At 41.3% G+C, this 14,402-nt stretch overlaps 1 protein-coding gene across 1 annotated transcript in view; it reads left to right on the forward strand.

Annotated features, from left to right (window-relative positions):
* PHLPP2 (PH domain and leucine rich repeat protein phosphatase 2) overlaps window positions 1-8,269 on the forward strand; it is a 58,443-nt gene extending 50,174 nt beyond the window's left edge. The window contains exons 16-19 of the mRNA XM_052656513.1: window positions 346-456; window positions 3,025-3,219; window positions 4,547-4,778; window positions 7,115-8,269. Coding sequence (XP_052512473.1) covers window positions 346-456; window positions 3,025-3,219; window positions 4,547-4,778; window positions 7,115-8,269 — 1,693 coding nt within the window. The remainder of the gene's footprint in view (window positions 1-345; window positions 457-3,024; window positions 3,220-4,546; window positions 4,779-7,114) is intronic.
* The last annotated feature ends 6,133 nt before the right edge of the window (window positions 8,270-14,402 follow it).

The following is a 14,402-nucleotide window of genomic DNA, read 5'->3' on the forward strand; positions in this document are numbered from 1 at the left end:
GCACAGATTATATTGTGTTACATCTAAGACAGTGCAGAATCACTGTACCGAGACTTCACTGTATCAAAATACTTCAACTAAGTAGACAATTGGTTGAAACTAGAAATCTTTGTTGTGCTTAGTTTTTCAGTGAAATGAATGGCATCAGTTATTACAAAATTGGCCCGTATGTCTTCCTCCTACCCCTTTTCTTTCTTTCTCTTCCTTCTTGGTCTGTGGGTCTCTCTGGAAATGAGTCTTGGTATGTCAACAGATTATTTTGTAAAAACAAATTATTGTTGGGATAGCTTTTGTAAAGTAGAGATGCATGTAAGGTTTAAACCTCCCTTCCTCCACTTCCCACAGCCATATCACCACCCTGAAAATTGATCAGAAACCTTTGCCAACTACTGATTCTACAGTTACATCAACCTTTTGGAGCCACGGACTGGCTGAGATGGCAGGGCAGAGAAATAAGTGAGTATCATGGCCATGAAGACTGAGAAAATTGTCCTGACATCTGGAAACAGATCTAATGCTGAAAGCTAGGCCATCTTGTTCTCCTGGTTTGACATAAACAAATCACAGAATGTCAACATCAGATAAGATTCCTCTGAGACTGTGATCCGGTAAGACACAACAAGATGAATGTGCACAGAACACTCACACCCCACCTCGTAACTAAGATGGGTGACTGCTCCTTTCTTTATCAATCACAGCTTTGTTCCCATGCTAACCTTCTTTCCCTGTAGTTAAGGTTTGTTGAGATTATCAACCATAGAATAGCCCTGCTTTCTTTTTTTTTTTTTAACTTTATTAAACATTTTTTTCTCTTATTCAGTTCAGTTCAGTTGCTCAGTCGTGTCTGACTCTTTGTGACCCCATGAATTGCAGCACGCCAGACCTCCCTGTCCGTCACCAACTCGCGGAGTTCGCTCAAACTCATGTCCCTTGAGTCAGTGATACCATCCAGCCATCTCATCCTCTGTCATCCCCTTCTCCTCCTGCCCCCAATCCCTCCCAGCATCAGAGTCTTTTCCAATGAGTCAGCTCTTCGCATGAGGTGGCCAAAGTACTGGAGTTTCAGCTTTAGCATCAGTCCTTCCCAAGAACACCCAAGACTGATCTCCTTTAGAATGGACTGGTTGGATCTCCTTGCATTCTAAGGGGCTCTCAAGAGTCTTCTCCAACACCACAGTTCAAAAGCATCAATTCTTTGGCACTCAGCTTTCCTCACAGTCCGACTGTCACATCCATACATGACTACTGGAAAAACGATAGCCTTGACTATATGAACCTTTGTTGGCTAAGAAATGTCTCTGCTTTTGAATATGCTATCTAGGTTGGTCATAACTTTTCTTCCAAGGAGTAAGCGTCTTTTAATTTCATGGCTTCAATCACCATCTGCAGTGATTTTGGAGCCCCCTAAAATAAAGTCTGACGCTGTTTCCACTGTTTGCCCATCTATTTCCCATGAAGTGATGGGACCAGATGCCATGATCTTTGTTTTCTGAATGTTGAGCTTTAAGCCAACTTTTTCACTCTCCTCTTTCACTTTCATCAAGAGGCTTTTGAGTTCCTCCTCACTTTCTGCCATAAGGGTGGTGTCATCTGCATATCTGAGGTTATTGATATCTCTCCTGGCAACCTTGATTCCAGCTTGTGCTTCTTCCAACCCAGTGTTTCTCATGATGTACTCTGCATAGAAGTTAAATAAGCAGGGTGACAATATACAGCCTTGAGGTACTCCTTTTCCTATTTGGAACCAGTCTGTTGTTCCATGTGCAGTTCTAACTGTTGCTTCCTGACCTGCATATAGGTTTCTCAAGAGGCAGGTCAGGTGCTCTGGTATTCCCATCTCTCCAAGAATTTTCCAGTTTATTGTGATTCACACAGTCAAAGGCTTTGGCATAGTCAATACAGCAGAGATAGATGTTTTTCTGGAACTCTCTTGCTTTTTCGATGATCCAGCGAATTTTGGCAATTTGATCTCTGGTTCCTCTGCCTTTTCTAAAACCAGCTTGAACATCTGGAAGTTCACGGTTCACGTATTGCTGAAGCCTGGCTTGGAGAATTTTGAGCATTACTTTACTGGCGTGTGAGATGAGTGCAATTGTGTGGTAGTTTGAGCATTCTTTTGCATTGGCTTTCTTTGGGATTGGAATGAAAACTGACCTTTTCCAGTCCTGTGGCCACTGCTGAGTTTTCCAAACTTGCTGGCATATTGAGTGCAGCACTTTCACACCATCATCTCTCAGGATTTGAAATTTCTGTTATTAATATGTATATTTTAAAATTTTTGGCTGCACCGTGAGGCAGGTCCCCGACTGAGGATCAAACCTGTACTCCCTGCCTTAGAAGGCAGATTCTTAACCACTGGACCAACAGAGAAGTCCCAGAATAGCCCTGCTTTCTGACAGCACCCAATCTAGTATCACCCCCCACTCTGTTAGAGTTTCCCCAAAGTGATCCAGCCAAACCCAAATACTATACTAGGTTTTTTTCCAAATCCTGTACTAGGTTTTTTCCAATACCCACTAATATACTCTTGAGTCCCATGGTGTGCTTTCTCTCATTGTTATATGATAAACCCAACTTGTTGAGCTACAGGTGTGTTGTACACTTTGGGGAAGTCTTTGACTGAAGGGTGTCGATAATAGGCCTTTATCACTACTGAGAAAAAACATCTTTCTAGCCTTCTGTAACACTGCAAAGGTAATATGTACTGCTCCTGAATGTGGCTGAATTCCTCCATTTCTTATGACATCAACTCTTTAAGATGTTGCCTACTTATCCTCTATGTAACCCTTTTTTCATGTATAGATGGGGATTTACCACTATTCTTCTCCACTCTCAATCAGGGCTGCACCACATGGCATACAAGATCTTAGTTTTCTGATCAGGGATCAAACCTGTGTTCCCTGTGTTAGAAGTGAGTCCTAACCACAGGACTGCTAGGGAATTCCCTTCCTTTTTTAAAGAAGCTCCCTGGAGAAGAATGCTTTGCCACTGACTTTCTCTGTCTTTCTTCTGTTTCTGTGATAGGTTATGTGTGTCTGCTCTAGCTGTGGATAACTTTGCAGAGGGGGTGGGAGCTGTGTATGGCATGTTTGACGGTGACCGGAACGAGGAGCTCCCTCGCCTTCTCCAGTGTACCATGGCTGATGTGCTTTTGGAAGAGGTGCAGCAGTCAACAAATGACACAGTTTTCATGGCTAATACCTTCTTGGTATCTCACAGGTAAGCAGGTGGGTTGGTCTGGGTCTCAATTATAAGTACAGGAGCAAGGTGAGATCTTGATTCGTGTCTCATGACCGTTCTGTCCATCAGCATGGAACATGGGGACTGTGGCTCTTTAAAGAGCCTGTGGGAGCTGTTTGTTTTCTCAAGGCTGCTGAGAATCTGGAAAGCCCAGACAGCATGTGTTATGTGCATTTGAGGGAAGGAAGGTGGTTAAGCCTCTATAAGATTCTCCTAAGGGTCAGTGACCTACAGAGGTTAAGCACTCATCAGATTCTTGTTTTTAAAATACTTATTATTGAGGATTTACCAACTAATCTCCTCGCTGATGCTTAAGCCCCTTAAAGGCAAACACCCTATAAACCAAACTGTTGAAAACTCTTTGCGGCTGATAGAGCATCTTGCCCAGCAGGTGGGCTGCTTAAAGCATACGTACAACTGAGAGAGTGACCCTTTGCATACTCAGTGTTCAGATGCAACAGCCTGGAGCCCGAGCTGGTTTCACCTGTCATTATAACACAAAGATGTTGGGAAAGAAGTCTATTTTTCAGTAATAGAATTGAGCCTAGGGACTTGGCAAAATAAAGCATTTGGGAAAGGAAACTCAATTTATGAGGCACTTCCCAAGAGCTGGGCACAGTTCCAAGCATTTTTCATACTGTATCTTTAATTTTCTAAATAAGCCGAGGAGGTGAGTATTTTAATCGGAAAAATGTCTTGGAGCATTAACTTGCTGAATATCTATAGCCCATAAATGGGAGAGCTGGAATCTGAAACCAGATCTTTCTGATAGCATCTGTTCTGTGCTTAGCATTGTGTACCAAGTGCTGGGGGTTGGGGATAGACAACATGTGCATGGGAGAAATAGAAGGAAAACTATGGGCCTTCTTTTGGGGAACTTACAACCCAAGTAAGTGGTTCAGAGTGTTGTTCTAGGACCAGAAGCCTCAGCATCACCAGAAACTTGCTGGAAGGTAGATTACTGGGCCAGCCCTTTCCCCACTGAATCAGAAACTTAACAAGCACTTCAGGTGATTCTGATTTGCTTCAGTTGGAAGCCACTGAGTTAGGTTATTGCTGATTATGATCAATCAGAAGCAGCAGAGAAAGTTACCTCTTTATTGTCTTCTTTGCCCCCACCCTTTAGGTAAAATTTTTTAGCTAAGAGTAGAAGGCAATGCTCTCTTCACCATCATCACTCATATCAAGATGGATGAGGGTGAGGTGGGTTCATGGTCAACAGAAAAACGAGGAAGTCTTGGATATGAAGGACTGCTGCTTTCTTCTAAAACTAGCTGTGTTTTCATTTTCTTTTCTTTCTAAACAGGAAATTAGGAATGGCTGGCCAGAAACTAGGCTCTTCAGCTCTCCTTTGTTACATCCGTCCTGACATTGCCGATCCAGTGAATAGCTTTAGCTTGACTGTGGCTAATGTTGGCACATGCCAAGCAGTCCTGTGTCGAGGTGGGAGGCCAGTGCCACTCTCTAAAGTCTTCAGCCTGGAACAGGATCCAGAGGAGGCTCAGAGGGTGAAGGACCAAAAAGCCATCATAACAGAGGTGAATCTTACTCTCCACCACTCACTTCTGCTCCTCGAATCCAATGAATGCTATTCTACATAGAACAATGAAAGTCCATTTTCTTCCTATCAAGCCTTGTAAATTGTACTCAATCCAGATAATAGTAACAGAAGAAAATCTAATGAGCAGCTAATGACTAGCAGAAAGAAAGAGCAAAGTAATTAAAAATGAAAAATCCTAAATTGTGGTCTTTAGACTTATACCTAACATGTAAAATAAATGTAAATGTTCTCCTTGGTTAATTTTCATCTGATTTCTCATTCCAAAACACAAGAAGAAAAAGTTTTATAGTTTGACATCCCTGTTCTGAAGTGCAAAGTTTCACAGTAGTTTTCCTGTTTATGGCTGAATATATTCTGGTTTGTTTTTTTTTAATAAAGAAGCATCAATATTTCTAGTATTTCATAACTCTTCTCCTTTTTCAGAAGTTAGCATAGGACTTTTGCTTTCAAAGAGACTTTAGCAATTACATGTGAACATTGTTTACTGCAAAGCAAAGCAGAATTTTGTTCAGATCTTGTGCCCATATTTAATTGTTTATTTCTTGACTGTTGAGTTCTTTGTGTATTTTGGATACAAGTCCTTATCAGAAATGTTTTGCAAATATTTTCTCAGTCTGTGGCATGTCTTTCATTCTTTTAGTAGTATCTTTTGCAGAGCAGAAGTTTTTAGTTTAATGAAGTCCTACTTACCAGTTTTCTTCCTCATGGGTCATGCTTTTGGTGTTGTATTTAAAAACTCATTGCCCAACCCAAAGTCACCTAGATTTTCTTCTGTGTTCTCTTCTAGAAGTTTTGTCTTTTACATTTAGATCTGTAATTTATTTTGAATTAATTTTTTTTTAGTAAGTGTAGCTTGCTCCATGTCCAGATTTTTTTTTTTTTTTTTTGGACATGTAAATGTCCAGTTGTCCCAGCAGCAAATTGCCTTAGCTCCTTGTCAAAGATCAGTGGACTCTTATTTGTGTGGGTCCACTTCTGGGCTGTCCTGTCAGAATTTTACAATAAGGACTGTCTAAAAGATTCCATCCAAGGAAGCACAAAACCAAAAAATTATCCTTCTAATGTGGTTCATGCTATCTGTGAAGATTCTGGAACTATGATCTTAGGAGGGTGTTTTAGTCAGAACAAATGAAAGATAAAAGAAAACTTTTTATTTGATTATTGATTAGTCTATTACATAATTTAATTAATGCTGTTAAGATTTTTCTTAGGGAATCCTAGACAAGTAGGAAACATTTTTATAATTATAGACATGTACTGTTTGTTTGTTACCTGCTTAAGCATTGTACTTTCATTGTTTTGTTTAACCTTCACAATAACCCCCATGAAAGAAGTGCTTTTATTTTTATTTCACAGATGAGGAAAATAAAATTATAAATTTTGAGTTTGTGACAAGTTCTGATAAATAAGAGTGCCAGGATTTTCACCCAAAGAATGACTGCAGCTATGAAATTAATATATTGAGGGCTTAGGTGGTTTTGTTTGGTTTTCTATTAAGAAATCAGTATGAAGCATCTGGCAGATGAACATGCCCAGCTTGCAACCAGGGTTATTCCTTTTCCTCTGAGTCTAGAATTATATCATTCTTAATATGACCCTTAGAGAGTAGGTAAATTATGCCATGGATTCAGACTTTCCTTTTCTAGGCCAAATGACTTCAGGGATTATTCAGTGCTTTAGCTATAAAGATTCTCTTACCCAGTTAATATCTTCAGTCCCAACTCTGCCTTTGTTATTTATTTGGCTGTGCTGGGTCTTAGTTGCAGCATATGGGATCCAGTTGCCTGACCAGGGATCGAATCTGGGTCCCCTGGACTGGTAGTGTGGAGTCTTAACCACTGAGCCACCAGAAAAATCCCCCAACTCTGCTTTTAAATGAGAAGTCATTTTTAGTGACCCATCTGGGTTTTGGCCCCTCCCAGAATACGAGTGATGGAGAATTAATGATAGTTTTGCTTATTATTTTCCTAACAGATGTGTGTCTCTATTTAAGAACATGCTGAGGCCTATACTTAATGTTAGAGCGAATATCTTTTGAGATGGAGGTGCCTTTTAACCACTTAGTTTTTATTGGTTTTAACTCAGTCCTCTCAACTATTAGTGGTATAATACCCATTTGATATTCTGTCCTTTTGGAATTCTATACATTTATTTTTTGTAAATCCACTTAAAATTACACAGACTCTAGGAGAAAACCATATAACATGTCATCTCTATTCTATTCTAGAGCCCTAAGTGTTGTGATCTGGAAAGATATAAAATTGTATGTCACTGTTGCTTGTTTCTCAAAGTTTGCATTCTGCTTATCTCTAGGACAACAAAGTGAATGGGGTGACCTGCTGTACCCGGCTGCTGGGCTGTACATACCTCTACCCTTGGATCCTTCCCAAGCCCCACATATCTTCCACTCCACTCACCATTCAGGATGAACTGCTAATTCTGGGAAACAAAGCATTGTGGGAACACTTGTCATATACAGAAGCAGTCAACGCAGTACGCCATGTGCAAGACCCATTAGCAGCTGCCAAGAAGCTGTGCACATTAGCCCAGAGCTATGGTTGTCAGGACAATGTGGGGGCGATGGTGGTTTATTTGAACATTGGTGAGGAAGGCTGTACTTGTGAAATGAATGGGCTCACGCTCCCAGGTCCTATGGGTTTTGCTTCAACTGCCATCATCAAGGACCCGCCCAAGCCGACCACTCCTTCCTCCAGTAGTGGTATTGCCTCTGAGTTCAGTAGCGAGATGTCCACTTCAGAGGTGAGCAGCGAGGTGGGGTCTACTGCTTCTGATGAACATAACACTGTTGGCCTGGATGCTGGCTTGCTTCCGAGGCCAGAGAGGCGATGCAGCCTCCACCCGGCACCTACTTCGGGGGTGTTCCAACGCCAGCCCTCTTGTGCGACTTTCTCGAGTAACCAGTCTGACAATGGCCTGGACAGTGATGATGATCAGCCGGTAGAAGGGGTCATGACAAACGGCAGCAAGGTGGAAGTAGAAGTAGATATCCACTGCTGTCGGGGGAGGGATCTTGAGAACTCGCCTACCCTTCCAGAGAATTCTCCTGCCCCGTGCCCCGAGGACCGTGCTAGAGGATCATTATTTGGGATCCGAAGACAGAACAGTGTGAACAGTGGCATCCTCCTGCCAGTGAGCAAAGACCGGACGGAGTTACAGAAGTCTCCCTCCACTTCCTGTCTCTATGGAAAGAAGCTCTCCAATGGCTCTATCGTACCCCTGGAAGACAGCCTGAACCTCATCGAGGTGGCCACTGAAGCACCCAAGAAGAAAACCGGCTATTTTGCTGCCCCCACTCAGCTGGAGCCAGAGGACCAGTTTGTCATACCTCGTGACCTAGAAGAAGAAGTGAAGGAACAAATGAAACACCACCAGGAAAGCAGGCACGAGCCTGAGCCCAGTGAAGAGGATCGGACCGAGCTCCCGGAGGAGTTTGACACGGCTCTGTAGCCCTCCCCCAGGGGCCATGGCATCGCGCGAGGCTGCGTGGTGTAGGGTAGGGGACCCTGCCAGGGGCGTTCTGCCTCTGTATCTCTAAACCACAGATGAGAGGGGGCTGGATCTCAGAGGTGGAAATGGTGAGAGCTGTCAGGGTCTTCCTCTGGATAAGCTAGTCAACACCATCAGTGTTAAGTTTCACATTTAACCTGCATAGGGATCCCCAGGGTTCCTGGGGAGCAGGCAGGCATCACTCTGTATCAGTCCTACCACCTGCCATTAACCCTTTCTCTCCTAGGATAATTTTGAGAATTTGCCTGCCTGGGCAGGAAAGGGACTATTTCTGTGGAGGAATAACTGAAGTTTGGTTCCTTTTATTGATTGCTGCTGATGGATCTCTGTGACAGAGAAATCACCTTCTATCTCAACCTGATGGGATGTGATGTGACTAGTCACATGGCTTTTCCTTCTTCTCTACGAGAATACAGCCTATTGAAGTGATGTTTATTGGAAATGTAGAACCAATCAAACAGATAATTTATGTTTGTGATGTAATGAGAGCACTTTCCACTGACTGTGAACTTTTTATTTTCAAATCTGCACTCGAGCCAATCTTCTTAGAGGCAGCCTGGATCCTTTGTCCGTAGGCAGGATGATCATCGGGAGTTGGGGCCAGCTGTGAGGGTACGAGAAAGGGCCCTGGGAAATGGACTGTTGGGTGTCAGACTGTGAAAGTTCCTGAGAAACAGGGGAGTAGGATCTTCTTTGGGGGATGAAGATGGGGAAGGGGTGAAGAACAAGACTACTTCCCCCAAATCACAAAAAGAGAATAACTGACAAATGCGACACCTGCTAGGAATCTCCCAGAAGATCACAAGAGAGGCATTTGGAGATTGGCTTCTTTGCATAACATGAGGTGGAGCTGGCAGTCAGCCTTCTAGTACGCAGGGCCCAAGGCTGATGCTGCTTCTCACATCCAAGTAACCTTGAGTTACAGCAGATGACTCTGAATAGCCTGAGGCTGAATGAGAACAGATGGATGGATGGAGCTTCCAGTTAGACAAGTTCCTTCTCTCATTCTCGAGCCTAGAGATGGTTTTCTAAAACAATAGGAGTGAGTTAAGTTTCAACTTTTAATGGTTAACAGAGTCTTCTGAAAATGCTTATCCACCTCACATGGCTTGACAGTACTGGGCTCAATTTCTGAAAAACTTGATTGAGAAAATCCTAAGCTTACAGAAAACCTGGTTTACTGATTTTTTTTTTTTTTTGCACATTCCATGTAAGCCTAGCAAAATGCAGTTCCTTCCATATTTCTGTTCCATTTCCTTTTCCTACAAAGTTTTGACATTGCTTAATTTTACCCAGTGGGGAATGTGCTTTGAATTTTTAGAATACTTTGACAATTAAAAAGAAAATAGAGTAGAATCATTTTAAATCTGTTTCATGAGAAATGAAATGTTAAAGATAGCGTTGCTCTATACATACATATGTTGGGGGTTTTAAGTTTTGCTGAAGCAGTAGTAGAAAACCAGATGACCTCTCCACAGATAGGTATCCTCATCTTCTCAGAGGCCTGTACCCATGTGTATGTGTCAGTGGGGTACACACTCTTGGAAGATTCCATACCAATGAGTGTCTGGTGTTCAGCCTCTCTAAGATATGAATTTGAGTCCCGAAATTGTCAGGAACACTTTTTTCTGTGTCAAACTACTTGTTAGCTACTGAAAAATTGTAGAACTCAGGTCTTGATTTGAAGTGGGGAACATAATATGGTTCATACAAAGTTCAGGTGCTGTAAGAAAGATGGGAACAATAGTGTGTTGCCGCCTTATTTTTTTATGGGAAAATGGGGAGAAATGAAGGAAAAATGAAGGGAAAACCCAAGATGATAGTGATGAAAATTATTTTGGGACGATACCACTTTAATAGTATAGGCTTTTTAAAATTGTCCTTTGTCTGTGAACTGTTTCTTGTCTCTTTGTTTCCCACCCTATGCTAATTGGAACCACTACAAAGCCCAGTTATGCAACTACTTAACTGAAAGTAAATGTATTTATTTGGTAATCAGAAGAACCTTCAAATTCCCAGTGTTCTTTTATGTTTATGTCCCAGGTTTATGTTCAGGAAACATTAGGTTGTATGAAAATCTTTTAATATAGGCTGTACCAAAACTGATTGCTTTTTTTGTAAGTTCCTTTGATTCACTTCCCTCTATAATTGCTATTTGTTAAAACAGAGGATGAAAAGGCCATAGCCCATCACCAAAAATACACAGAACCCTCTTGACCTATGAAGTCATTTACACTTACTGTGTGAGCTGATTAGGTTGTCAGGTGGTGAAAGCCAGTAACCTGTCTCCAGGTGAATGTAATCTGCTTCCCAGGACTTTACCCAGAGGACGCGTTCCCCAGGTGGGCAGAGGCCTGTTGATCTCTAGCCCAGAGGTCCCGGCCTCTGCACGATTCTCAGGTCCCTGTGTATACCTCCCATTTAATGGAGCTGTTTAAAGAGAGTTTCTGAAAGAACATCACTCCTGCTTATGGGAGCAGTCCAGGAGTCCCATGGAAGAAAGGAAACTATACACGTCTTGGCAGCCATGGTATTTTTATTCTTATCCAGAGGGATTGGAAATGTATTTGAAAATTTGAATGCTAGTATGTCATAAAGCTACCGTGATACCATAGAGTCATTGAATTATTACTCCTCATTCAAGTGAGGGCTTTCTTATACTACTGTAGAGTGTATGTGCAATAAGTTGATGAATTCATTTTCCTGATGTATAGAAGAACCAACACGAGCAGCTTGGTAATCATTGGGTGCTATTTTAATTGTTTGTAGCGAGTGCTATTTTCTAGGAGATGGAGCCAGTTAGGTTAGGCTGATCTGCTGAATATCAGATGATGCCCTTCTTTCCATGTCAGCTCTCAGCAAAAGCAGGTACTTGGAAGCCACAGGCTCCCCTCCTCTGTCTACTCAATAATCACTAATGAAGAGACCTCCACAGGGAGCACTTGGCTGTTGTCGATAAACACACCAATTATTAAATAGTCTCCAAGCCATTCAGTGATGTCTGCAGCATCACTCTAGAACTGTCTTGTGTCACTTTTTTACTTCCCTCTGGGCGGGGCCTCTCAGACTTCCCGGTTCATGGAGGCAAGTTAATCTTTCTCTCCAGTTAGTGACTTTTGCCCCATAGTTGGGTAAGCACTTTCTAGACTGAGAAAAGCAGCTACAGTAAATCCTGCTGTTTCCCTCATTTGGTGATCATTCAGTCACACATAAGCTCCTTGTATTCTAAATTTCATGCACTTCTCCCAGACGCTATAGAGTTTTCTCTCACTGTTGCCAGTGGAGGTCATCCAGACAGTGAGTTCATATCTTATGGTTTTGTGCAATCATTGTCGTATTGTAGTCCTAAGACTCATTATAGTGTATTTTTGATATTTTTGAAATGTGTTAAATTTTTTAATTCAATAATATGAGCCAGAGCATGTTGCAGCAAATCTATTGTTTGTAAAAAAAATAAAAATAACAATAACAATAATAAATAAAATAAAATGGAATATCTTTTTCATGGCTTTGTTTTAAAATGGAATACCTGTTATTTTATAAGTACTTTATTTTAGCATGAAACTGTAATTTTCTCTAACTTGTATGTAGAATTAGTTTCTTAACCAAAAGCACCTTTAGGATTTTTCTGCTTTTTCTTGCTTTAGGGGAAGATAAGTGAAATCACATTCCATGACAAATATGAAGCTATGAGTTAAGGCAAGAATAAATATTTTTGATCACCTTTTAAGCTGAAATAGCAATAAAGTTTTTTACATTAAGAAATATTATATTCTGACTTGGTTTATATGTTCAAAGAAATCCCAAAGACAAGAAGCATGGTCCTTATTTCCATGCAGGTTATTAGCTGATGAAAGGGAACTCAACTTGTGAATAATCTACAGCTCCTCTTAAACCACAGAGCTACCAACGATACAGTGGAACTAAGTGGATAATCTGGCCATCATGTCTGTCCTTATGGCTTTGGTGTTAGACTTTAAGGCAGTGAGTTTTGGCTCACAATACCTCTGATCTAGGTAAGCCTCTAAATCATTCCCCTTCCTTCTCCCTATTGGTTGTCTCCCATAATTTCTGGATGTCCAAGCAAGATTAGCTACCTCTCACTCCAAATAAAGGCCCAGTTGAAATAATTTTGCAGGTTTCCTCCTCATTTAACAGAATTTATGACACTTCCAATGTGCTGGGCCCAATGCCGCCACCTGCTTTCATACCTCAGTTCCATGACACACAAACCCACCTATTCCAGGGTGGCATAAGTACTTCATGTGACAATTTCCCTGGTACATCAAACACCACAAGAACACTGGAACATGTTTTAGTGTGTGATCCACGGGGTCTGAGTTTTGCCTCTGCTACTTAAAAAAGATTTAACTTTAGGCAAGTTCATCTCCCCAGGCACAGCTTTTTTCTTGATGTTAAATGGAAATAAGAGTCATCAGCTGAGTTAAAATGAGATGATGCCAACAAATACTTCCTTAGCTCAGCACTGGACCTGGCACTGAGCAGTCGTGACAATGAAATGTCAACCATTGGGTGAGCCACTTAAGCCTTCCTGAGCCTTCGCCTCATCTGTGAAATGTAAGAAACCATGACCGACTGACCTGATAAGTGGTAAGGCAAGTTTGGCTAAGGCGTTTTGAATGTGATGGAGTGTTACTGTAGTGTAGTGATGAGAGGAACTAAGTTGGAACAGTGCTGTATAGCTGGGCCTGGGCACCATATGGGGGTCACAGAGGTGGAAGTCCTCATTTTCCCAAGCCCCTGACCCAGACATGGCAAACATCTCAGGACATACTTCAGGGAATAAATCCTACGTGAGAATAGTGTGTGTTCGGAAGTTTTGGTGGTGTTGGGGGGTGCTTGGGGTAGGCAACGGGTTGTTTGATTTTTGCTGCTGTTAAACCTGTCTTACCACTCAGTGAAAACTGCCAGGACTCCAGCCACTGCCTTGGGCTAAGGTGGTGGAGCGGAAGCTTCGTTCTGTGGCATAGGTGTTTGTATTTTAAGGTCACAGTGTGGACTTCTAGTTGATTGTTTTCCTCCAAGCTTTACTTTTTGTAAAAGTATAATCTAGATTTTTTTTTTTTCCCCATTTGTGTACGAGGTTTAGTTTTGATCCTTCGCCTGGGGTAGGTTTTATAAGAATTAAGAGTAGGATGGATTTAACAGGTGAGAGGAAAGACGGTATATTCCAGGGAGAAGAGCAAGCAAACATGCAGGAGTAAAAATGTCCAACCCATGTCAGAGGAGATGATGTTGACAGTTGTTTTCATAGTTATTTTGGCATATGTTGAAACAGGCTTATGTTGGCCGATTTCTTACTAACTGTATAGACAGTCTGAGATTTGTCAAATTTTCTGTTTTTAGAAATGTACTAAAAATTCAATTTGAATTATTTAATCTCATGACAATAAGTTATGAAAAAATATGGCAACTAGAAAAAAAACTAATAAGAACATGTCTAGTTGCATCCCACATGAACTGAATATCCGAGACTAGTTGTAAAGTATAAGAAGAGCTATAAAACTTTAGATTAAAATTATCAAAAGAACTTTATTTTTGAGATTCTATGTTAACGAACTGTTACATTATGGAAACAATTCAGGATCATGAAGAATTTATAATTAACCTTTGAAAGCCTAATCTGTAGGGCACTGGAAGGGATGCAGAAATAAAGACGCCTCCAATATTCCTGTATATTTCAGGAAAATCATCTGCTTTATTTTTGCATTCAGCTGAATAACATGTTATAAGTTTATGAGTTATTTCTCATTGTTTGGAGGCCTCATATTTCAGGAAATGATAAAATCTTCCAGGAAAGTAAATTCCAATCAAATAACTTTAGAAAGAAACTAACCTGCAAAGGTGGCAAAAACCATCTTCTCTGATTCCTAACACAGGAATCCTGAGGAGGACCATGCGTGCTAAAAGCACTTGCCTTCAGGTATCAGGGATCCAGCCCCCCATCTCTAATAGAGGAAGGCTTCTTGGGGTCATGGCACACTATCTTATCTAGTGGGCAGGAGAGTTTTCTTCTAGGGAGAGAGTCAGAATGGAATTACTTGTTTGAAAT

Source organism: Budorcas taxicolor, chromosome 18, assembly GCF_023091745.1.
Source record: "Budorcas taxicolor isolate Tak-1 chromosome 18, Takin1.1, whole genome shotgun sequence".
In the NCBI taxonomy this organism is placed as follows: Eukaryota; Metazoa; Chordata; class Mammalia; order Artiodactyla; family Bovidae; genus Budorcas; species Budorcas taxicolor.